At 47.3% G+C, this 24,209-nt stretch overlaps 1 protein-coding gene across 4 annotated transcripts; it reads left to right on the top strand.

Moving 5' to 3' along the window:
* Positions 1 to 6: 6 nt before the first annotated feature.
* AKAP8 (A-kinase anchoring protein 8) lies at positions 7 to 19,226 on the top strand. Of its 4 annotated transcripts, none has more exons than XM_080675623.1 (14): positions 7 to 129; positions 2,556 to 2,594; positions 5,565 to 5,597; positions 6,117 to 6,393; positions 6,845 to 7,343; positions 7,838 to 7,967; positions 8,216 to 8,262; positions 9,402 to 9,435; positions 11,308 to 11,392; positions 13,658 to 13,799; positions 14,124 to 14,217; positions 14,667 to 14,797; positions 15,891 to 15,986; positions 17,602 to 19,226. In XM_080675623.1, the coding sequence occupies exons 1-14, from the start codon at positions 111 to 113 to the stop codon at positions 18,067 to 18,069; spliced, it is 2,094 nt and encodes a 697-aa protein (XP_080531749.1). In that variant the 5' UTR covers positions 7 to 110; the 3' UTR covers positions 18,070 to 19,226. The 4 variants fall into 4 exon arrangements, with proteins under 4 accessions (XP_080531749.1, XP_080531748.1, XP_080531750.1 ...); XM_080675622.1 differs by lacking the exon at positions 7 to 129 and adding an exon at positions 391 to 778; XM_080675624.1 differs by lacking the exon at positions 7 to 129 and adding an exon at positions 423 to 708.
* The last annotated feature ends 4,983 nt before the right edge of the window (positions 19,227 to 24,209 follow it).

The following is a 24,209-nucleotide window of genomic DNA, read 5'->3' as shown; positions in this document are numbered from 1 at the left end:
GGAATTACGTATGTGCCTGGTCTTCCAGTAGCGGACGACGGGAGGTACGTTGAGCGCATGCGTCCGTGGCAGCCTAGAAAAAGGGACTGCTGGCGGGCCGAGCCGAAGACATGGAGCAGGGCTACGGAGGTTCGTGTGGCAGCTGGGTGCAGTGTAGGGAGGGTAGGCGCTTTCCGGGTAAGCCGCCGCTCAGAGGGCCGTAGGGTCAGGGACCACGCCTGAGTCCGGTTACCGCAGCCCGGTCGTGCGGAGAGGCGGACTGGGCGCGCGCCCGCCGCTCATTGGACTGCGGTGCCGTCGCTCCCGCGACGTTACGTGCGGATTGGATGGCGGTGCCTGAGGAGGCGGGCGGAGTTCGGCGTCCTGACGCTGGGATGGGCTTCAGGGGGCGCCTTGGGCCGTCGGGTCGGTTTCTAACCCTTAGCCTTGGCGGGTTGAACCGCCTTGCTCACCGGCCCGCCGACTTCCCCTTCGGAAGACGCCACAAAATGGCGGCGCCGGGGGGCGGAGCCACTGTCCGAGTTCGGGGGGCGCAGAGTTCTCTCACCGGCGATCAGGCCTGTCCCTGGATCCGCGGGGCTTGGTGGGGGCCTCCGCGCGGCGCACGTGGCAAGGCGCTCTCGTCCCGGAATGCGCCTGGGTGGCGCGGGGTCGGAGTCTTCCCTGCCAGCTACGCGGTGTAGCGCGGCCGTACCGGATGAGGCTTCGGTGAGGCTCAGCCTCGGGATTCAGCCATGGATCTATCTGACTCGTGTCGGCCTAGGACGAAACCTTGAGGGTCAGATGCTGGGTATTTCCTTGTGCAAAGCTGGAAACCTGGTGTACCCCGGGGTGGTGGCAGATTGGTGGCTCTCTTTCAGGGAATTTCTTACAGGGCTGTGTAAAAAGGATATGTGCCCTTTCCCCATTTGGGTTGCAGGGCCTGAAGCAGGTCGGACCTTTTCGGGGGACCTGCCCTTTATCTCCGGAACCAGTCTCCTGGGAAGCCTTTGCTTGGTACTGGAGCCGAGTTTGCGCATTGGGAACAGTTGGACTTGACCAGGCGCAGATCCCTATCCAAATATATGAGGTTCGAGAAGCAGGTGACCTGATCTTGGAAGCGGCAGCTAGAGAAGACATCTGTCTTGAAAGGTGGCAGCGGTAGCAGGATCCTAGCCGCAGGAATTGCAGAAGCAGAGGGGTTCTGAGGTGCACGGAAGTGTCCGGGGTCCTCAGCCTGACTCTCCCACTCTTTCTGCAGCATGACTGGGTCTCATCGTTATTTGTCTGCCTTCCTGCCAGATTTTTCAGCCATTAATCCTGTATCATACAGGCCCTTAGCTTGGAGATGCCTCCCCCCGCCCCCCACTTCTGACCTGCTAAAAGCCTTTCAGGCTCAGTTTAGATGCTGCAGCTTCCCTGAATTATCCTGTAGCTTTAACACCTGGAGTTATTTCCTACGAATCACTGAGCCTTGAGAGTGCTCCCTGACCCGTTTCCTAGCTCTTTGGTCTTGGGCAAGTGACTTAGCTTCTCAAGCGTTTACAACAAGAAAAATAGTACCTATCTCAAGGGCGTCATGAAGTTATGTGAGTAGTATATGCCATTTTGTTAGACTAGTGCCCCAGAGTGAAGCAGTCAGTGCCCTGCAGTTGGTCACTTGCTGTTAGAACCAGCACTCCGCAGTTCTCTGCACAGATATGGAAATTGTATGGTGTGGGGGGAGGGTGCCTTGCAGAGGGGCAAACTTCAGTGTGACTTTGGGTCACATACCCTAACAAGAGCCCTAGCTCCCTGGTCTCTGAACGGCATTCTGTGAAGCTGGCTAACCTATGCTCAGTGCCTGTTGTGTGTCAGCACACAGTAGGAAGTCAGCTAGTAGTTTGCTTTGCTCAAGTAAGGGAGATCAGATACATTCTTGCTTTATAAAGGTGAAGTCATTTGACAGATGTAAATAGCTGCCTGTGGCCAGCTCTGTGCCACATGCAGGCTCATGGAGATGAAGGGGCCAGACATATGGTATATTGGGGTCTGGAGGGACAGAGGAGCGACCACAGAGGGGAGCACAGTCTGATTCTTGGGGCCAGGATGAAGTCCTGGGACTTGAAGGTGCAGGAGCATTGGAGGGTTCAAAGCCATATGGAAGCGAGACCTAGAGTGGCACAGTTGTTGTGTTCAAGTTATGGGCACTTAAGGGTGCTTAGTTGGTGAGCCAGGGAGGGGAAACGGGGCTGTGTCCTAATGATGGGCTAGCTGGTGGCTCTTCCTGTGTCATCCTCAGTTGTGGGTTGAGGCTTAGGCCAAGGTTCCTCAGCTAGTGACAGGCAGAACTGGCTCAAGGCCCACTCCCCACCCCTCTTTTTTCTGCTTTGACCTCTGGCAGGTGGAATGTGATGATGCAATAAGCCAGCTGTGAGAGGGCCTTTAGGGAGGCAGTGTTGTGGTTATGCTGCCCTCTTGTAAGGCTGGCACTGAACTCCTTTGAGGATATCCCTGTAGGTTCTTAGAGCCACCTCCAAGGCACCTGTTGCTGGTGTGACACATAGGATCCTAATTCACAGGTCTTCTGTTCACAGGCTATGGGGCATGGAGTGCTGGACCCACCAACACCCAGGGTAGGTGGAACCTGCTTTGTGGGAGGCATGGGCTCCCGGGACCCCCCACCCCACCCCCCGCCACCCAAGGCACCAGACGGGCAGCTGTTCCTGAGTCTGCACCAGGAGACAGGGGCCAGGAAACCTTTTCTGTAAAGGGCCAGATAATAAACATTTTCGGCTTTGCAGGCTCCATGATCTCTGTAGTACAAAAGACACCATAGACAAATTATAAACAAGTAGACATGTCGGTTCCAATAATACTTACTGAAGGACACTGACATTTGCGTACCAAATAACTTTTCATGTATCACAAAATAGTCCATTTCAGCAATCTATTATTTTAATTTAAGTAAATAGCTGAGTGTATAATCACAGACTTTTTTTTTTTTTTAATCCTCACTGGAAGAGTGAAGAAAGAGAAACATCAATTAGTTATGTGCTCTGACAGGGAGCATGGATGGAACCTGAGACCCTCCAGTGCACAGGCTGGCGCTCTAATCACTGAGCACACTGCCCAGGGCTATCATATACTTTTTTAATTAATGGACTTCATTTCTTAATATATTTTTATTGATTTCAGAGAGGAAGAAAGATAGAAACATCAATGAGAGAGAAACATCATTGATCGGCTGCCTCCTGCACTCCCCCTACTGGGGATCAAGCCTACATTTGTCCCAGCTGGGAAATGAACCTGTGACCTCTTGGTTCATAGGTCAGTGCTCAACCACTGAGCCATGCCAGCTGGGCTGGACTTTATTTCTTAGTAGTTTTAGATTTGTAAGATTAAATAGATAGTATGTAGAGTTTCATACACTCAACCTTACTTCATCTCTACACAGTAATCCCTATTAGCATCTTGCATTAGCAGGATACATTTATTACAATTAACAAGCCAATGTTGATACACCGTTATTAACTACTAGAGGCCCGGTGCACGAAATTCGTGCACAGGGAGGGTGTGTCCCTCAGCCCAACCTGCACTCTTTCCAATCTGGGACCCCTCAAGGGATGTCCGACTGCCCGTTTAGGCCTGATCCTACCAGGATCAGGCCTAAATGGGCAGTCGGACATCCCTCTCACAATCCAGGACTGCTGGCTCCCAACTGCTCGCCTGCCTGCCTTCCTGATTGCCCCTAACCGCTTCTGCCTGCCAGCCGGATCACCCCCTAACCACTCCCCTGCCAGCCTGATTGATGCCTAACTGTTCCCCTGCCAGCCTGTTTGCCCTCAACTGCCCTTCCCTGCAGGCCTGGTCCCCCCCAACTGCCCTCCCCTGTAGGCCTGGGTCCCCCCCAACTGCCCTTTCCTGAAGGCCTGGTCACCCCCAACTTCCCTCCTCTGCCAGCCTGGTCGCCCCTAACTTCCCTCCCCTGCAGGCTTGATTGCCCCCAACTGCCCTCCCTTGCAGGCCTGGTCCCTCCCAGCTGCCCTCCCCTGCTGGCCTGATCGCCCACAACTGCCCTCCCTTGCTGGCCATCTTGTGGCCATCTTGTGTCCACATGGGGGCAGCCATCTTGTGTGTTGGAGTGATGGTCAATTTGCATATTACTCTTTTATTAGATAGGCCAGAGGCCTGGTGCACAGGTGGGGGCCAGCTGGTTTTCCCTGAAGGGTGTCCCGGATCAGGGTGGGGGTTCCCTTGGGGTGTGGGGTGGCCTGGGCAAGGGGCCTGTGGTGGTTTGCAGGCCGGCCACGCCCCCCGGTGACCCAAGCGGAGGCCCTGGTATCTGGGGTTTATTTATCTTTTAAAATTGAAACTTTGTAGCCTTGAGCAGAGGCCAAGGCAGGCCAGGAAGCTTGGCTTCCTCTATCACTGGGGGCAACCCAAGCCTCCTGCTCTCTCCAGCTCTGTGGCTGCTGCCATTTTTGTTAGGATTTATTTATCTTCTATAATTGAAACTTTGTAGCCTTGAGTGGAGTCCAGGGCCAGCCAGGTTGTGCGGGAAGCTTGGCTTCCTCTATTGCCGGGGAAACCGAAGCCTCCTGCTTGCTCTGTGGCCACAGCCATCTTGGGTTAATTTGCATACTTGCTCCTGATTGGCTGGTGGGCATGGCTTATGGGTGTAGCAGAGGTATGGTCAATTTGCATATTACTCTTTCATTAGATAGGATAATCCGTAGCTTACGTTAATATTTACTCTGTAGTATATAGTTCTATGGGTTTTGACAAGTGTATAAATGATATGTATCACATCATGCAATATTCTTTTGATTTTTTTTTCTTCCTCAATCATTTAAAAATGTGGGTGGCTATACAACAACTGGCAGTGGGCTAGGATTGGCCTGGAGCCTGTTGGCTAAACCCTGCTCTGGAGTCCAGATCATGGCACAAAGGGGACCAAAATGTGCTCTAATTATGAGCTTTTTGCGGCATCGTCCATGGATTTGGACGATGGCATCCCTTGTTTTCTGAGCCTGGGATTTGCCCCTAGTACTGGTGGGGGGGAGCGTCACTTCTCTGCCCATCACCAAGTGTCCCAGAAAGAGGCCTTCCATGTCCCTCAGGCACATAATGTCCTCTTGCTCAGTTGAGTTAGGGACATGATTTTCCACTGGTGCACTCTCCATATTTTTGGCAGTGCCTGAGCTCTGGCTTCTAGTGAGTGCTGGCACTTTTGAAGGGCTCTGCCTGGGGACCTGGCCCAGTGGCTTCTTGGCTGGTGGCCCACACTGGATGAGCTTCTTGGGAAGGCTGCAGCGTCCTTTCCATTGCCTTGATGGGGGAGACCGGGCTTGCCTAGGAGGGAAGCCCTGATTATGCTTAGCTGAGTGCTCTGGAAGAAATGAGTTTTATAGTTAGTGGCCCTAGCCTTTCCTGGCCTTAGTAGGCAACCAAAGGTGCCTCCCAGAGTGCTGCCATAGCCACCTGCAGCCCTGGCCCTGTGGATAGGGTAGTGAGGTGACAACTGTCCAATATCTGGGGTGTGAGTGGTCTTAGAAGCCTTCGTTCTGCAAGCAAAGCTTTTGTGTGTTCTTATTTCCTCTAAGGTGCATATGGAACTGGTGTGGCCAGCTGGCAAGGTAGGCCCTTCTGGGGGTCAGTGGGTGGACACAAGGGTCTCTGGTCAGCCATCCAGAGGAGCTGGGATGCAGGGACCCCCATCTCCCTTCCTAACTGTGCTTACAGCTCTCCTGAAGGCTTGCATGCTGGGCCTGAGGTGCTGAGGAGGCCTCGAGGAGAACTTGCAGGCAATGAGGGGATTGTGGTTGTGTTCTGGGAGCAATATCTCTATGGTGGATCTATCAACAGCCCAGCTGCCACTTCTGGGCTCTCAGCCACCTCTAGCTTTGGATGGGAAGCAAGTCTTAAGATCTGACACCAAAAATCTGCTCAGAATTGAGGTCTCATCTCTGCCCTCCTGATGCCTTTCTGAGCTATACAAAGGCAATGTGGTGTGCAGTGTGGGTGCTGCAAGCGGCACTTGGTCCCACAGCCCTCGTCCTTCCCTGATGGCAGTGGGTACTCCTCTTTAGATATGTCCAACCGGTGCTGGCTTTGTGGCGACTGAGGTCTGACTTGCCTCTTCTTCCCTTTGGCAGGTTATGAAAACTACAATTATTATGGTGCCCAGAACACCAGCGTCACCACCGCAGCAACCTACAACTACGGCCCAGCCTCCTGGGAAGCCACCAAGGCTGGTGATGGCCTGGCACCTGGGGGCCCTGCCATACATATGGCTTCTTACGGCCCAGAGCCATGCACTGACAATTCTGACTCACTCATTGCCAAGATCAACCAACGTCTAGACATGATGTCCAAGGAAGGAGGCAGGGGTGGGAGCAGCACCGGTGGGGAGGGCATGCAGGACCGGGAGAGGTAATTACAGACCTGATCCCTTCCCTGGGGATCCAAACATCATGCTTTCCTGGGAGTGGGCACCTGCTCTTCCAGGAATGCTCTTCCCCAGCTCCCTCCTGAGCATGGGTAGATGAGTTGGGCCTTTGTTGGGATAGAGGCATTGTAATTGGACTTGCTGGTTTCCTCATTGGTGGGGTTTAGGGCAGGGCTGTGGTTAAACTATGCCAGACTCCTGATTTCTGCACCAGGGGCTTAACAGAGCCTCCCTGCTCTTATGGCCAATGGCATGTGCCCACATTCATCAGTGTTTGGAGGGGAGTATTGGTCTGTTTTGCCTCCAGGCATTTAGGAGGGGCACGTGGTGGTTTGGTTTGCCTTGCTTTCCTGTTCTGAGTGTAGGGAGGTCAGTTTTGAGGAGGTATAGAGATCGAACCCAGAGCATGTAGTCATGGTTGTGCTTTCTTTGCAGTTCCTTCCGCTTCCAGTCATTTGACTCCTACGACTCCAGGCCTTGTCTGCCTGAGCACAATCCCTACCGTCCCAGCTATAGCTACAACTATGACTTTGACCTGGGACCTGACCGCAATGGTGGCTTTGGCAGTCAGTACAGTGACTGTCGGGACCCTGCCCGTGAGCCCCGCTCACTCGATGGCTTCATGCGGGGCCGGGATCAGGGCCGCTTTCAGGACCGGAGCAACGCTGGCACCTTTATGCGCAGTGACCCCTTCATGACATCAGCGGCCTCCTCCCAACCGCTGTCTGCTCCCTGGACAGAGCTGAACTATGTGGGTGGACGGGGCCTGGGAGGCCCCTCTCCCAGCAGGCCCCCACCTTCCCTCTTCTCCCAGTCTATGGCCCCCCAGTCCATGGCCCCCAACTACGGAGTGATGGGCATGCAGGGGGCTGGAGGTTATGAAAACTCTGTGCCCTACAGATGTGGCCAGTCACAGACCCGGATAAGGGATCGGGTAAGCCCTTGCAAAGTTCTAACCTGCCTTCCTTGCTTTTCTTTTAAACAGCTTTGTTGAGGTAAAATTTAGAGATTGTAGGATTCACTCATTTTTACGTGTATAATTTGACTTTTAGTAAAAATGTATAGACTTGTGCAACCTTCACCACCATCTAATTTTAGAACATTTCTGTCAACCCAGAAAGAAACTTCTGTCATTCGTAGTCACTTCATATTTTCTCCCCCAGTCCCTGGCAACCACTAACACCTTTCTGTGCATGGATTTGCCTGTTTTGGACGTAACACATGAATACAATATGTGTCCCTTTGTGTTTACCTTTTTACATTCAGCATAACTGTTGTGGGGGGTTAAACGATGTTGTCCTTCTTTGCCTTCTGAAAAGACCTTGTCTATCTTTGTTCTCTAATCTTACACCCTCTTCATTCTTCATTCCCCTGGGATATCTTAATGGCCCGGGTAAGTGGTACATCAGGGTGTGCTTGTGTCTGTAGCCCAGGTGGAGAGGGTTTGACCGCTGCGGCCCAGATGGCATGGGCAGGAAACGGAAGCAGTTGCAAATCTATGATGAGCCAGATGCCAAACAGGCCCGGGCTGACAGCGAAGGAGATTTTTCCGAGAATGGTACGCCCTCGGGGTGGGATGCAGTGAGTTCTCGGTGGGTATAAGATGAGTCAGTTGCATGTTTAGTGCCCTGCCTGCCTGTCCATACAGTGGACACGCAGGAACTCTGGGGTATTATGTGTCACCCAAACTCCCACAACCCCCACTAGGTCAGGATAAGCTTCGTCATTCTGACAGTGAGCTTGGGAGGGTGAAAACTGGGCCACCGCTGAGGGGCTAACTTTTCCAATTACTTTTGTATCTGGTAGATGATGGAGCTGGTGACTTCCGGTCAGGAGATGAAGAATTCAGGGGTGTAAGTCCACCTTCACTGGTCAGTCAGCCTCCTTTGTCTCTAGTGCAGGGTTTCTTCCCTGTTTTAGCTGCTGCTTCACAGAGATAGGAACTGCTGCTATGGTAGACTCGCAGCTAGAGTGTTCCACCTGTAACAATCCTTGCCTTCCTGAAAAAATTTCCCAGTCCTCCCCACCCCCCTGCCCCCCAGCCGCTCCTGTGTCCTTATAGTAATGTGCCTACATGGTAAGTGCAGTGGCTGTGCAGGTTGAGGCTTCCAAACATGTACTGAAGACTTGCCAGCTTCACGCTGGTGCTGAGCTGCATCCATGTCATTCAGTCCTTTCAGCCAGTCATGGTAGACAGGTGTTAAGGTCAGCTCTTGGCCAGGCCCGTGCATGAGGACCTGGCAAGTGAACCTTTGCCACTCCCTGTAAATTCTGATCCAGTTCTAGGGTAGGGCCCTAGATCTGTGTGTATGAAGGCTTTGTACAGATGCATCTTATGGTCAAGCCGGTTGGCGGAAGATGGGAGAAGTTGGGTACAGTGAGTTTTCAGCATTTCTGAGGGTCTTGCTCGCCCCATGTTTTGCTTCAGTCTTGAGTCTAGGAATCACTGTGTACTTGCTGATTAGTAATTTAATGTTTGGCTTGATGGCTAAAAAATGGGGCTCCCTTTCCATTTTCAGTTAGATGATCATTTTTATGCACACTTAATTTTTTACAGCCTTTGGTAAATACAAACAAAATGTCTGGGAAACTTGGTAAAACCGATTTTCAATAAAGAGCGCTAGAAGTAGCATCCTACAAATCAGGGTTTCTTGACATACAATTTATGAATGGGCTCCTGACATTCCCATGTGCAGAGCTGTGCAGGTGTACGTTGCCAGAGGCCGTTCTTTAGCTTTAGAAAGAGCTGAAAGAAGGTCATTGTCTTTAATAAAAAAGCAAAACAGGTTAGTTATCACAGAATCCCAGAAGGCAACCAGTAGTGACAGGATACACTCGGGCTTTGTCCCATGGCCCTGGACCTTATCCTAACACCTTGTGACTGGGTTCCTGGTGGCATAGCAACCACCAGGTAGTGGCAGGGGGAGCTAGGCTGGTGTGGAGAGTTCTGGAAACCACCTCACTGCCCGACTTCGTGTGTGTCCTTTTGCAGGAGGACGAATTCTTCGATTCCGGGAGGCAGAGAGGTAGGCATTGCCCATTGTCCCTTTGAACTTCACTGTCTGCCCAGCTGTCCTGCACTCACTGCCCAGCACTCAGCTGAGCTGGGTTTTTGAGCAAGCCTTGGGCTTGGATGGAGGGGATGATGGCTCAGGGCAGAAGAGGGGCTGTGATTAGTGGGTGAGCTTTGGCCATGGCACTCACTTCAAGACTTTGCTCCATTGTAAATGCAGGTTATGGAGAGAGATGGGGAAGCTCATCTGTGGGTGGGTGTCTGCAACAGCTTGAGGGGTAGTGAAGGGAACCTCAGAAATGTGAGAGAAAAAGAAAAGGTGCCCTCCCGCTGTCTTCTCAGGGGCCCCTGTACTGTTCCCCTGGGCTTCATTATCTCCACAGTTCCTTTGATTGCCAGCCCAGGGCCATGGAGCTGCCTCAGCCTTAATGGTGGGATTGCTGGCAACTGCAGTGCACATTACTGCATGGGACAGAGTTTGGACACCTGCCTGGATTGGGAGCTCAGGGCAGGGGGGAGGTCTTATCAGGTACACCCAGACCCAGATACCCTAGAGGCAGTCATTGCTCACTGCTCAGCAGGTCCCCAGTTCCAGTGCCAGAGACAAGGGTAAAAATTTAGTGGCAAAAACAAAGCCAAATTAAACCTCTTGGGGTGAGGAGGGGACATGGAAAAGCAGCCTGGGACATGGTGGCCTTGAGCTTACCCCAAAGCCACTTTTCCTATTCCCATGGGTCTTGTTCATAGCTGGTTTTCCCCAAGAATCACAGGCTGGTTCTGCTCCCGTCAATTCTGAAGGGCCCTGGCTTAGCTACGTCTTCCCTTATGTGTTCAGGTTTAGCCAACCCTCTGAGGTCTTCTCACTCTGTTTATTTATTGAAGCGATCATGTTTGTAGCATGGGACCACGCAACATTGAGCAGCTCGTGCAGCGGGGAAAATTCTAAAGCAAAGGTGACATGTTTATTGCGTGCAGGTCCTGCTACCTACTCTGGATGACTTTGCTATTAAACAGCAGTAATAGTTTCAGGCAGTGACCTCTTGCCAAAAATCCCACACGCCCTTTTGAGAGGCTTCTGAGCAGCGCACGCCGGTCGCCATCTTCGTGGGACAGTCTCGTGACTGGCATCAGGGGTAGGGGTTACAGTTCAGATGCTTATCCAACCTTTTTTCAGTGTCTGGCCCTGCTTTGAGCCACGGTAACCTGAACCTGGCCTCACGCTGGGACACTGGGCTGGCCCCAGGAGATGGATGGAGAACCGATAGGTCTCTTCCTACTTCTCTTTCTAGGATTGCTTCCCATATAGCCCTGGGAAAGCCCTAGAGTGACAGTTTTCATGAGTGGAAGATAGAGTTCGGGCCAGCAAGGACTGACAGACCTGCTGAGGCCCTAGTTCAGAGGAGGCCTACGGGATGGTTGTCATGGCCCACCTAGAGGTGGGCAGAGGGAGGTAGAACAGATTTATTTTCTGAGGCCTCTAGCTGCTGCCTCTTTACCTAGGAAGAACTACTCTCTTAACTGATGTTGGGAGAAGACCCACTCATAAGGCACTGGATTGGAAACGCAGGATAGGGAAGAACAGAGAGATCAGGTGGGCCTCAGTGTAAGTGGGATGGGTGGGCCATGTCCCTGGCCCATCCCAGCCTTATCAGGCCATGGGGGGAGTGAGGTATCTCTCCTGGGAACTCCTAAGGGTTCTGATCCAAGCTCATACTTGGGAGCCTTTGACAGTCCCTTGGTGCCTCGGGGTGTCCTGACCCTGCCGTGTGCGGAGGCAGCAACAGGGCACAGGGTGCAGTGGCCGAGCTGCAGCCCCATCAAGGCCTTGGTGCTTAGCTCTTCGGTGGGCTCTGCAGAGGGTCTTGAAGGGATTTCTCTGTTGCAGAGAAGGATGACGAGGATGATGAAGTGAAGAAGAGGAAGGAAAAGCAAAGGAGAAGAGACAGGATGCGAGACCGGGCAGCTGACAGGTGAGGTGGCAGGTCAGCTGGACCTGGGCACTGTCAAGGCTCTCCTAAGCTCATCTGTTCTTACTCCATGATGCAGGTGGAGCCTAGTTTGAGCTGACTCCAGGTGTCTGTGGGAAATCCTAGTCAGAGTGGTGGGAGACAAAACTTGAGAAACATGAATGGAATCATTCTTGCCAGAGGTCCGTCCCTGTGGCCCTCATGTGCCCAGCCAGACGTTCCATTGCCCTCTAACATGCCTGTGGGGAGTTTCCTTGTCCTCTGACCTGTGTCTGTCATCCCAAACAGTGATCTTCATCAAGCAGAGCTGCTAAGGAGGTGATCTGGTGCGTTGTCCAAATCCAGACTCCAAATCTGGAGTTTGATTTACCAATTATACGTGTATCAGTGTTACCTTTAAATAGAAAAAGAAGCACGAAGCACAAAAACGCAAAGCCCCAAGAGTGTTGGTGTGACCACACCGTGCACTTCTCTCCCTGTTCAGCGATTATGTGGCTGCTGACTAGAAAAGTAAACCACTGGTGGCCATGGGAACCCTTGGTTACCAAGGTCATGGCTGCTTCTCTGCACAGGTTCTCTTAATGACTTGAGGGGGGACTCCTTGCTCTTAAGGCTCACCTGGGATAGTGATTTTCCTGTGCAAAGAACACTCACCAAAAGGGATAACAGAAACAGGAACTGAAATGTAGGAGCTTTCAGGTGTTAAAAGAATTCATCAAAACCCTTGTAAAGTCCTAGCTTGTTTGCACAGTGGTTAGAGCATCGGCCCTTAGACTGGAGGGTCTTGGGCTCGATTCTGGGCAAGGGCATGTACCTTGGTTGCAGACTCCATCCTGGCCCTGGTCGCGGCACGTGTGGGAGGCAACCAATTGATGTGTCTCTCTCACATTGATGTTTCTGTCTCTATTTCTCCTTTCCCTTCCACTCTCTCTAAAAATAAAAATAGAAAAAATATCCTCAGATGAGGATTAACAACAACAAAAAATCCTTGTTAAATAGATGAGTAAATAAGTGATGGCTAGATTTGATCTATTTACATGCCACATGAGAACTTAGATGACATTTTAAAAAAAAGAATCTTTAAATCTTGCCCTAGTGACGGTTCTCAGAGCAATTATCAATTGATGGAGCAGTTATTACAAAGGTGGTGGAGATACAGCCAGGAAACATATTTCTTTCTAATAGTTCTGCACATAGAGCCTGAGTGATTTTTTTCCTCTTCACTCCTCTGTTAGGGTATCTACAAAAGCTTGTGGCACTTGCCTAGAGATCCAAGCCAGGTGTTAGAGGCCCGCAGAATCTGGCGTGGCAGCGGAGTCCTGAGTGCCACATGGCCTGTGTTTTTACCCCAAAAGATCCAGAGGCTCTTGGGCAAAGCCAAGGGAAGCAGCACTTCACTGTGGGGGTGTGCAGGTCTGCAGGCCACTCTCTCATCACCTTATAGCATGATTGCAATTGTGAGACTTTGAAAGCACATGACAAAGAAATCTTAGTTTTTATCCGTGAATTTGACATAATGTGCCTTTATGTTGAATCCTGTTGGAGAATTTTTCTTAGATCGTGTCAATTTTTTTTTTTTTAATCCTCACTTGAGAATGACGTGCTTAGAGGAAGGGAGAGAGACATCGATGTGAGAGGGAAACATCGATTGGTTGCCTTCCGCACATGCTCTGACTAGGAATCAAACCTGAAACCCAGGTACATCCTCTGACCTGGAATTGAACCGGCTACCTAAAATTGAGTTGCCTAAGGCCTTTAGGCCAAAAAGACTGGTATGGTAGTAAATTGCTACATGAATCATTTTCCTGAATACTTTCAAGACTGTACTCCCAATCCTTGAAAGGAAACTGCTATCCTTTTTTTTAACTGATATATATATGTGTGTGTGTGTGTGTGTGTGTGTGTGTATATATATATATATATATATATATGTGTGTGTGTGTGTGTATATATATAAATTTATTTATAATTTCAGAGAGGAAGGGATAGGGAGAGAGAGATACATCAGTGATGAGAGAAAATCACTGGTCAGCCGCCTCCTGTGTGCCCCTGACTGGGAATTGGACCGTGACCTCCTAGTTCATAGGTCAACACTCAACCACTAACCAGTGAACCACACCAGCTGGGCAGGAAACTGCTATTCTTCACTCCCCATGAGAAGTCTGAAGTCTTGGTTCAGAAACGGCTTTCCCATTTTTGTTTTAGTTCTAAACAGATAAACTGGTTATCCCTACATCACTGTTTTTGCTTTTTGTCTTCCTCCTCCAGGATTCAATTTGCCTGTTCCGTGTGCAAATTTCGTAGCTTTGAAGATGAAGAAATCCAGAAGCATCTGCAAAGCAAATTTCACAAAGAGACACTGCGGTTTATAAGTACCAAACTGCCTGACAAGACGGTGGAATTCCTTCAGGTGAAGCACACTTGGCCCCTATCACAGTGCTTCCCACTGGTCCTACAGGTGTCAGATCCCTCACAAGGAAAGGGAAGGGAAATAAGGTCTAAACTTGGTGAAGATTTCTATTTCCAGAATCAAAGTTGGTCTAGTCCCCATGTCAGGAATAACTGAGCTCCAACCATTGTAGTTCCCATTAGTTCTGCCCATGGAGCTGCCCTGGCTGTCACCGATAGGGGCTTGGCAGACACTCATGGTGAGCTGCCTCTAATGCAGTTGAGAAATATCCACATGTGCTATCCTCTCCTGATTTCATTTGATGCTGTCTCTCAACCCCTTTAGGAATACATTGTAAACAGGAATAAGAAGATTGAGAAGCGACGTCAGGAACTGATGGAGAAGGAAAGCGCAAAACCAAAACCAGATCCTTTCAAAGGTGAGTTGTGATCCTAGGGGACGTGCTGTTCTGCATGGCACTAAGGCACATGATTCAGTGCAAAGCCAGCACAGGGCTGCTGAAGATGTAACGTGAAGACCCATGGAAGGGGCTCTTAGGAATGGAAACAGGCCCTCCAGTTTGGCCTAATAGAGCTCTCAGCTCCACAGGCAAGTTAACAGGGATATGAAGCGCTCTGCAGTTCTTTCCTTCTTGGACTGAAGGAGAAGAAAAGTTGGAAGCAATAAATGTCCTGGTGTAGAGGCTGGTTGTTCTGACCCTACACTCCTGCTGCAAGGCTGATGGCGCCTGTCTCAGATTCTGTCCTAACGGAATCCCTAGAGAGGGCTGCAGGGAGAAAATGTGGGCCTTGTTGGGGGCTTGAGGGGTGGGGGGAGCATTACATGCATGCTGTCCCAGATCCCACGTGACTTGGATTTCATCCACAGGGATTGGCCAAGAGCACTTCTTCAAGAAGATCGAGGCTGCTCACTGCCTGGCTTGCGACATGCTGATCCCTGCGCAGCACCAGCTCCTCCAACGGCACCTGCACTCTGTGGATCACAATCACAATCGCCGGGTGAGTCCCCTCCTGATGCTGGCTGAGGGATGAGCCTTCACTTCCCAGGCTTCCAGTGGAGGTTTCAGAACCTTCAGTATCTTATGAGGAATGCTAACATCTTCAGGGGCTCTTGCCATATCCCATCAAATCTGTCACTTCATCAGTTGATTGTATGATGCCCCCCAATTTCTGTGAAAACGTGTTGCTTAGAATTGATTTAATACATAGTTGAAATAGTCCTGGTTTGAGAATGTTCCCTGTAAGCCACACAAACCAGTTCCACATTTGCTAAAAAACTACATTTTCTATAAACTGAGGCCAAAGGCCATTCAGAGCAGAGTGGCCTGGGAGACCCATTTGGTCCTTACTAGCTTATATGGGGCCTGAGGCTAAAAATTTAGTTCAGGTCAGCAAATTTTTCTGTAAATGGTCAAATTGTAAATATTTTCAGCTTTGCAGGCCATAAGGTCTCTGTCCAACAAGTCTGCTGTTGGTGGGCAAAAGCAGCCACAGATAGTAAGTGAAAGAATGGGTGTGGCTGCACTTGGCCCTCTGGCTGTAGCTTGCTGATCCCCAAGTTAACATCTCTGTTCTTAGTTTACCCAGTGATGAAATGGAGCTCTCAGTACCTGCCTGCCCATCTCCCCATTTTTGGTTTGTTTGTGTGCTTTTTTTATTTTAGAGAGAAAGAGGAAGGCGGGGGTGGGGGAAGGAGAGAGAAATAGTGATTTGTTGTTCTACTTATTTATGCATTCGTTGGTTGCTTCTTAAAGCACAACCTCGGCATATCAGGATGGTGCTCTAACCAAACCGGCCTACCCAGCTAAGGCTCCCCATCTCCCAGTTTCATTAAAGAGCAGCCAAAAGCACTGTATAAACAAGTGATTATATGTGTGTGTCAAGCTGTTTTTGAGCTTTCATAGTTTTGCTATTGAACTTATTATAAAGTCAGTATAACTCAAAACTGAAAAGAAAAAGCTTACTCCTTTCCCTACTTAGTTTACAAAGCTTCTAATCTATAAATGAACAACTTGATGTAGCCTGGCTGGTGTGTTCTCTTGCTCCTGTATATGTGCCATTTTTAAAAAACTATGTGTGGTTCCCTTTGCAGTTGGCTGCTGAACAGTTCAAGAAAACAAGTCTCCATGTGGCTAAGAGTGTTTTGAACAACAGACATATAGTGAAGATGCTGGAAAAATACCTCAAGGTTAGGAGTCCAATGGAAGGGGAAAGCTTTCGAAATGGAGAATGAACTAGGAGTGTGGAACTGTATCTCGAGTGCAGTACTTAGCATTTCTGAGTCTTTTGAAGAATTGAGGGATATTGGAATGTATCCGGCTTGGGAATTGCACAACTGTGGATTTCCCGAGACAGAGTGCTTGCTTGGGAACTCTGGGATGTGGTTCTGCTTGATTAATCTGTACAATTGTGTTGATTCACTCCATGAGAAACATTGACTATCCATAAAATACTGAGCAAATAATGCTTAAAAAGAAACATATCCGCCCTAACCGGTTTGGCTCAGTGGATAGAGCGTCGGCCTGCGGACTCAAGGGTCCTGGGTTCGATTCCTGTCAAGGGCATGTGCCTTGGTTGTGAGCACATCCCCAGTGGGAAGTGTGCAAGAGGCAGCTGAATCAATGTTTCTCTCTCATCGATGTTTCTAGCTCTCTATCCCTCTCCTTTCCTCTCTTAAAAAATCAATAAAATATATTTTAAAAAAAAGAAAAGAAACATATCCAAGGTAGGTAATTGTGCAAGAAAGAAGCTAAAATGAGGTTTTGCTAGCAGATCCAACTGACAATAAAATGGAGGATCAAGGCACAGGGAAGAGCCAGAAGTGCCTCAACCACAGCCACAGTGACAGGCTGGCTCAACCACAGCCACAGTGACAGGAGCAGAGTAACAAAAAGTCCCAAAGAAGGGTGCCTGGGAGAGAAGTTGGAAGAGCCCCACCTGGTTCCTCCTTGGGAAGCCCACTTGCTAAATGCTCATTCCCGTGACTTTAACGTTTAAGGCTGGTAGCTAAGCTGCAGCATAGCCTGGCTAGGACCTGTTTGCCCTCCTCTCAGTTATTAAATGGTTCAGTACTGAAGGGGTGGGGGTTCGATTCCCCGTCAAGGGCATGTACCTGGGTTGTTCCCCACCCTGGGTCTGGGTGCCTGTGGAAGGCAGCCGGTCGATGTGTCTCTCTCACATTGATGTTTCTCCCTTTCCTTCTCCTTCCCCCCTCTCCTCCCTCCTCCTCTCCCCTTCCCCTCTCGCTCTCTTTCTTCCCCCTTCCCCCCTCCCTCTTTTTCCCTCTCTCCCTCCCTCCCATTCTGAAAGCAATGGGAAAAATATCCTCAGGTGAGGATTAACCAAAAGGAAAAAAGTAAAAAATAGTTCTAGTGAAGCTTTTCAGAGATGTCTTTTCTGAATCTATAGGCTCTGAGATCCTTTAGGGTTAACCCACCTGGTATAGTGTAAAGTATTTCTCTTGCCCTGTCCAATGTGGCTCAGTTGGATGGAGCATTGTCCCATGCACTGGAAAGTCATAGGTTTAATTACTGATTAGGGCACATGCCTAAGTTATGGGTTTGATCCCCAGTAGGGGCGCATATGGGAGGCAGCCGATCAGTGTAGCTCTCTCACATGAATGTTTCTCTGTCTCTCTCCCTCTCCCTTCTTCCCTCTCTAAAATCAATTAATAAATAAACGAATAATGTATTTCTCTTATTGATTGCTCATCATGAAAATACGAGCTTCCACCCAGCAACCTGGGTCTCCTTCCACTCATTTGAACGGTTCTTTAGACCACTGACCTGTTTCTTCTTGGCCAGGGTGAAGACCCTTTCACCAATGAAGCTGTTGATCCAGAAATCGAAGGAGTTGACAATTTAGGAGGTGATGATAAGGAAGAGACACCTGAGGAGGTGGCCGCAGAAGTGTTAGCTGAGGTGATTACAGCAGCAGTGAAGGCAGTAGAGGGGGAAGGAGTGCCCACTCCAAAAAGTATTGAAATGCTGGCTGAAGGGGAAAGCCCCGTGGACACGGCAGAGGCGACCAGTGGTCCACATCCTGAACAGCCGCTGGAAGCAGACACACACTGTGGAATGGCATCTGGGAAGGGGAACGCGGACGCAGAGGCCGGAAGTGAAGGTGCCCAGACTGGGAATAAGGTTGCAGAGGCTGAAGGTGAAGCAGAGGCAGAAGGCACTGTAACAATCACTGTTCCTGCCCCAGCTGCCACAGAAGCTGCAGTGGAACAAACTGACGCAGAGTCCAAAGATGTCACTCCCACAGAATGAGCCTCCTTTCCCTGTTTCAAGGGATGTGTTATATGATGCATTGATCTTTCTTCTTTGGTTTGTAAGTAGTACTAGGGTGTGTGTTACTGGAATATGCCGAAAACATTTTGGTGAAGAGACCCAGCTATTTCCTTCAGAAAAACGTACCTCATGGGCTTGTCTTAGAGTTGTGTGGCTTTCTGCCTTGGTTTGAAAGCTACAGAAGTACATTCCCCCAAGCAGCTGTGGAATAATAAGAGTTGGGCAATTAGATTTTGATACTTTGCTTGTTAAGAATGCCCTTCCTTTATTATTATTATTATTATAATTTTGTCTGGGAGCAGCTCATTATTACTAGGATATATCTTACTTTATAAAGATTTTTTTTTTAAGTTTTAAGAATTTGCTTTGGCTTTAGTTTTTGACCTCTGCTTTTATAGCTCACTGAATGGGGTATGATTCTCACAAGATGTAGCAGAATATTGTTAACATGATCCTCATCCTGTCACATCAGTGAACTCTGACAACTGCACCACTGGAAGCACACCCAGTGGCCCCTTAAGACTGAGGACACTTTGCCTAGGGCGTTGTTTCCCAATCTTTAATCCTTGGAGAATTGCCTTCAGAATTGATCTCATGTGTTCCACCTCTGTATTACTTCAGGGCCTTTTCTTTAAATCAAGTTACTTCCTCTTAAATATATTAAAAAAGAAAACTTGATGTCCCTCCTATGAATGGAAAACCAATATAAATCGCCACAGATATGATGCTATCTGTAAAAAATGAATAAAATGAAGTAAACATTTCATTTTAAATACTCTTCCTTTCAAGGTTCCTGAGTCTGAGGAAGGAAAGGTAGCATGTGTTAAAGTGTAGCAAGCACTAGTTACATGTTCATATAACCAAAAGAATTGGAAGAGACCTACCTTTTGAAATGATATTGCTGGGTCTATTTCCCTGTAAACTTTTGAACTGTCAAATTTGAGGACGCATTGGCCAGTGGGAAATTATTTTAAAAGAGGTAGTGAAAATATTTGATAAGCATCTACTGTGTACCAGGTGCTAATTCATGATAAAAATAAGATACGAGCACTGCTCTCAAGGAGCCTTACTAGAGATGTAAGATGAATATTTATGAAAAAGTCTATATTAGAACTAAATAAACTTCAATAAGCAAGAAAATGGTGTGTCTGAATTGTTTCTGCTCATCATTTCTTACTGCATAGATGTGGTTTAGTCATAGGTTCAACAAGGCCTTTGAAGCTTATTCTCTTGAGGCAAAAATTGTTGGTGGCATTGAAAATTAATAGTCTGAAAAAGGAAAACTATGAAATTGCTTTGTTTTGTTTTTGTAAAAGTAATCCAAGACCTGTCATAAAATATATCTCAATTTCAGTGAGGTTCTTCTACCCCCCACCCTGTGTGAAATGACACCAATCTTTATTTTATTGATTTCAGAGAGGAAGGGAGATGGGGCAAGAGACATAGAAACATCAGTGATGACAGAGAATCATTGATTGGCTCTCTCCTACATGCCCCCTACTGGGGATCGAGCCCACAATCTGGGCATGTGCCATGACCAGGAATCGAACCAAGACCTGGTTCATAGGTTGAAGCTCAACCACAGCCATGGTGACCAGGCGATCTTTTTTTTTTTGGAGGGAGGGAGAGAGAAACATTGATGTGAGAGAGATACATCAATTGGTTGCCTCCTACATGCCCCTGACTGGGGCCCAGGATGGGACCTGCGACCAAGCTACTGCCCTTGACCAGGAATTGATGCTCTAATCACTGAATCAAACCAGCCAGGGCCAGTCATTTTATCCTGAAAGTAGGTTGAACCAGGCCCTCATTCTTCACGATGGGGAGTAACAACTTGGGTTGCACAAAGGAATGCCTTTATATTTCCTGAGATGACAGGAAGAAAATTGCAGCTTCCTCATTGGGAACTAACATTTACATTATTTCTGAGGTTAGGGTCACATGTCGATGAGGTGGGGATGCCCAAATTAATACACAGGTCTGTGACATAAGAATGGCCAATAAAGGGTACCTTTCTTTAAAAACAGGTTTAGTAAACATGACAGTCGCTGCTATTCAAGCAAAAGATATATTAGGAATGGCAGCCTAATTATAATTTCATGCAATCATGTTGCTGGCCTGTATGATTTCATTGGGTTTTTATGGACTTAATACAGTTGCTAAAGGGGAAATAATACAATGTAATGAGCAAAGTGCCCACTCAAGAGTACATATCATTAGTATTAAGTCCAAAATTAGAATTTTGGACCATAAATTTCCACTGCCTGATAATCTGGCATGGTCTTTGTTCACCAGAAGTGTGGACAGTAGTGATTACACAGGCACAGTAGAGTTCAAGTAGAATTTTAGAACTAACAAAAGTAGAAGAGACTTTTAACATTTTACTTTATTACAGGAGCTTGCTTGGAAGGCTCAATAAATAGATGGGCATGGGAAAAAAACCCTGGGTGTGGCTTTGCACTGATTTAACACTGATGGCTCCGGTAATTGAGAAAGTATTGGGCCACTTTCCTATATCTTATACAAGGACACTGAAGTCTATCAGAGTAGTTGTGTTTTTGAAATCGGACTTAATAGTCTGTACCTTCTCTCAAAACACTATCTGATGAGTGCATACTTTATATAGATAAGAACTTAGCATTTAGTTTTGTGAGCAATATGAAGGGATAGGAGGCAGTCAATCCATTCTCACAGGGTTGGCAATGAGAATTAGATGATAAACATTTCGGAGCATTGAAAAAGTGATTCGACAAGCTCAACATCTTTTTTTTAGATTTAAAATTCACAGATGAGCCATTAACCATTTTAAAGTGGATGATGCAGTGGCATTTGGTACACTCACAATGCTGTTAACCCCACCACCAATAACTGGTCCAAGACATTTTCCTCCCCTAAAAGGAAACTGGAAACCCTTACCCATTAGTAGTCACGCCTCATCCCCCTCCCCCCATTCCCTGACAACCACTAATCTGCTTTCTGTCTCAATTTAGTCTGGGTATTTCATATAAAGGGAAACATGACACATGACTTTTTCAGTCTGGTTTTCACTAAGCATGTTTTTGAGGTTCCTCCATGTTGTAGCTTGTATCAGTACTTCATTTCTTTTAATGGGAATAATATCCCATTGTACGTATATACTACATTTGTTTATCCGGTCATCCAATAGTGGACACTAGAGTAGTTTCCACCTTTTGACCATTGTGAATAGTGTTGCTAGGAACATTCTTGGACAAGTATCAGTAATTGTTTTCAATTCTTTTGGGTAAATACCTAGGAATGGAATTATTGGTTCAAATGGTAATTCTCTTTAAATGTTTGAGGAACCACCAAATTTTTCCACAACAGCTGACCATTTTACATTCCCATCAGCAATGTACAAGGGTTCCAATTTCTCCACTTGCTTACCGATACTTATTTTCCCTTTTTTATTATTCTGGCCATCCTAGTGGGTGTGAAGTGGTAGCTCATTGTGGTTTTGATCTGCATTTCCTTAACTAATGATGGGCATCCCTTCATGTGCTTGTTGGTCATTTGTTTATCTTTGGAGAAATGTCTATACAAGTTCTTTGCTTTTTTTAATTGGGTTGTCTTTTGTTGAGTTGTATATTAGACACTTATCAGTTGTGATTTGCAGTGTGGTTTTTTGTTTGTTTGTTTTTTCACTGTGTGGGCTATCTTTTTCACTCCCTTAATAGTGCCCTTTGATGTAAAACAGTTTTGTTTCTAATCATGCCCAATTTATCTTTTCTTTTGTTACTTGTACTTATGGAGTCATATCTAAAAAATCATTGCCAAATCCAAGGTCATGAAGACTTACCCCTACATTTTCTTCTAAGAGTTTTATGGTTTTTAACTCTTATATTTAGGTCTATGATCCATTTTGAATTACTTTTTGTATATAAGGATCCAGTTTTATTCTATTCCAGGTGGATATCCAATTGTTCCAGAATCATTTGTTGAAGAAACAGTTGAATGGTCGTGGCATCCTTGTCAACAAGTCAGTTGACCATAGTTACATGGCTTTATTTCTGGACTCTCAATTTGACTCTTGTTCTATGTATTCTGTCCTTATGCCAATACCACATTGTAGCTTTGTAGTAAGATTTGGAATTGGGATGTGTGAATCCCCCAACTTTGTTCCTCTTTTTAAGATTATGTATCTTGGTTATTCTGGGTCCCTTAAGTTTCCTACAAAGAAGCTGGTAATTCAGGTAGCAATTATGTCGAATCTGTAGATCATTTTGGGTACTGCCAATCCAGTTCATGAATGCAGATGTCTTTCCACTTATTTAGGTCTTCTGTAACATCTTTAAGCAGTGTTTTGTAGTTGTTTTTTTTTTTTTTTTTTAAATATATTTTATTGATTTTTTACAGAGCGGAAGGGAGAGGAGGGATAGAGAGTTAGAAACATCGATGAGAGAGAAACATAGATCAGCTGCCTCTTGCACGCCCCCTACTGGGGATGTGCCCGCAACCAAGGTACATGCCCTTGACCGGAATCGAACCTGGGACCCTTGAGTCCGCAGGCCGACGCTCTATCCACTGAGCCAAACCGGTTTTGGCGTGTTTTGTAGTTTTCAGCTGAACCTTCTGTAGTTCTGTTACATTTATTACTAAGTATTTTATTTTTTTAAATCCTCACTTGAGAATATTTTCCCATTGATTTTTAGAGAGAGTGGAAGAGAGAGGGAAAGACAGAGAGAAACATTGATGTGAGAGAAACACATTGATTGGTTGCCTTTTGCACATGCCCTGACCAGGGCCCGGGCTGGGGAGGAGCCTGCAACTGAGGTACATGCCTTTGACTGGAATTGAACCTGGGACCCTTCAGTCTGCAGGTCGACGCTCTATCCACTGAGCCAAACCGGCTAGGGCAGTATTTTATTCTTTTTATGCTATTGTAAATGGAATTGTTTTCTTTATTTTTTATTTTTATTGACTTCAGAGAGGAAGGGAGAGGGGGAGAAAGAGAAATATCAATGATGAGAGATAATAATTGACTGGCTGCCTCCTGTACACCCCACACTGGGGATCAAGCCCAAAACACAGGCATATGGCCTGACTGGGAATTGAACTATGACCTTCTGGTTCATAGGTTGATGCTCAACCACTAAGCCATGCTGGCCAGGCCTGGAAAAGTTTTCTTATTTCCATTTTTGTATTATTCATTGCTAGTGTATAGAAATACAGCTGATTTTGTTGTTTTCATTTTATTTCATCAATATTTTTACTGATTTCAGAAAAGGGAGAGGGAGAGAAAGAAATATCGATGAGAATCACTGATCGGCGGCCTCCTGCACGCCCCCCCCTTGGGGATCGAGCCCACAACCTAGACATGTACCCTTGACCGGAATCGAACCCAGGACCTTGCAGTCCGCAGGCCAACGCTCTATCTACTGAGCCAAATCAGCCAGGGCTGGTGGATTCTTTTTTTTTTTTTTTTTTTTTAAATATATTTTATTGATATTTTACAGAGAGGAAGGGAGAGGGATAGAGAGCTAGAAACATCGATGAGAGAGAAGCATCGATCAGCTGCCTCCTGCACACTCCCCACTGGGGATGTGCCCGCAACCAAGGTACATGCCCTTGACCGGAATCGAACCCGGGACCCTTCAGTCCGCAGGCCGACGCTCTATCCACTGAGCCAAACCGGTTTCGGCTGGTGGATTCTTTAAGATTTCCCAAATACCAGATGATGTCATCTGTGAATAATGACTGTTTTTTACTTCTTCCTTTCCTACATGAATGCCTTTCATATCTTTTTCTTGCCTGATTGCTCTGAATGGAACTTCCAATACAATGTTGGAATACTTGTAACATTTCTTTTTAAAGTTATTTATATTCTCAGTAATATTTCTCCTAACTGTAAATTCCATTAAGTTTACATGAAAGGACAAATATTCTAATTCCAGCCAATCCACTTGAGCTGGATTCTTTGAATAAAGAACATAAAGTAGATAAAATCTTCTTTTGAGATCTAAATTTATGAGTCACAGGTCAACAAGTTGTGTATTTAGTGCCTGTAAGGCCCAGGCAATGTGGGTACATGTATCACATCTTTGCTTAGTAACCTGTCCAAAGATACCCACTCAGGACAAATCCTCAGCTTCCCCATGGGA

Source organism: Plecotus auritus, assembly GCF_963455305.1.
Source record: "Plecotus auritus genome assembly, chromosome: 6".
Taxonomy (NCBI): Eukaryota; Metazoa; Chordata; class Mammalia; order Chiroptera; family Vespertilionidae; genus Plecotus; species Plecotus auritus.
The sequence above is the reverse complement of the archived record's forward strand: the minus strand, read 5'-3'. Positions and strand labels throughout refer to the sequence as shown.

Excerpts from the sequence above, each read along its gene's own strand:
- AKAP8 (XM_080675622.1), top strand. The coding sequence starts at position 631 with ATGCGCCTGGGTGGCGCGGGGTCGGAGTCTTCCCTGCCAGCTACGCGG. Across the intron at positions 9,436-11,307 it reads CGATTCCGGGAGGCAGAGAG|AGAAGGATGACGAGGATGAT; the intron begins GTAGGCATTGCC and ends TCTCTGTTGCAG. Across the intron at positions 14,798-15,890 it reads ATCACAATCACAATCGCCGG|TTGGCTGCTGAACAGTTCAA; the intron begins GTGAGTCCCCTC and ends TTCCCTTTGCAG.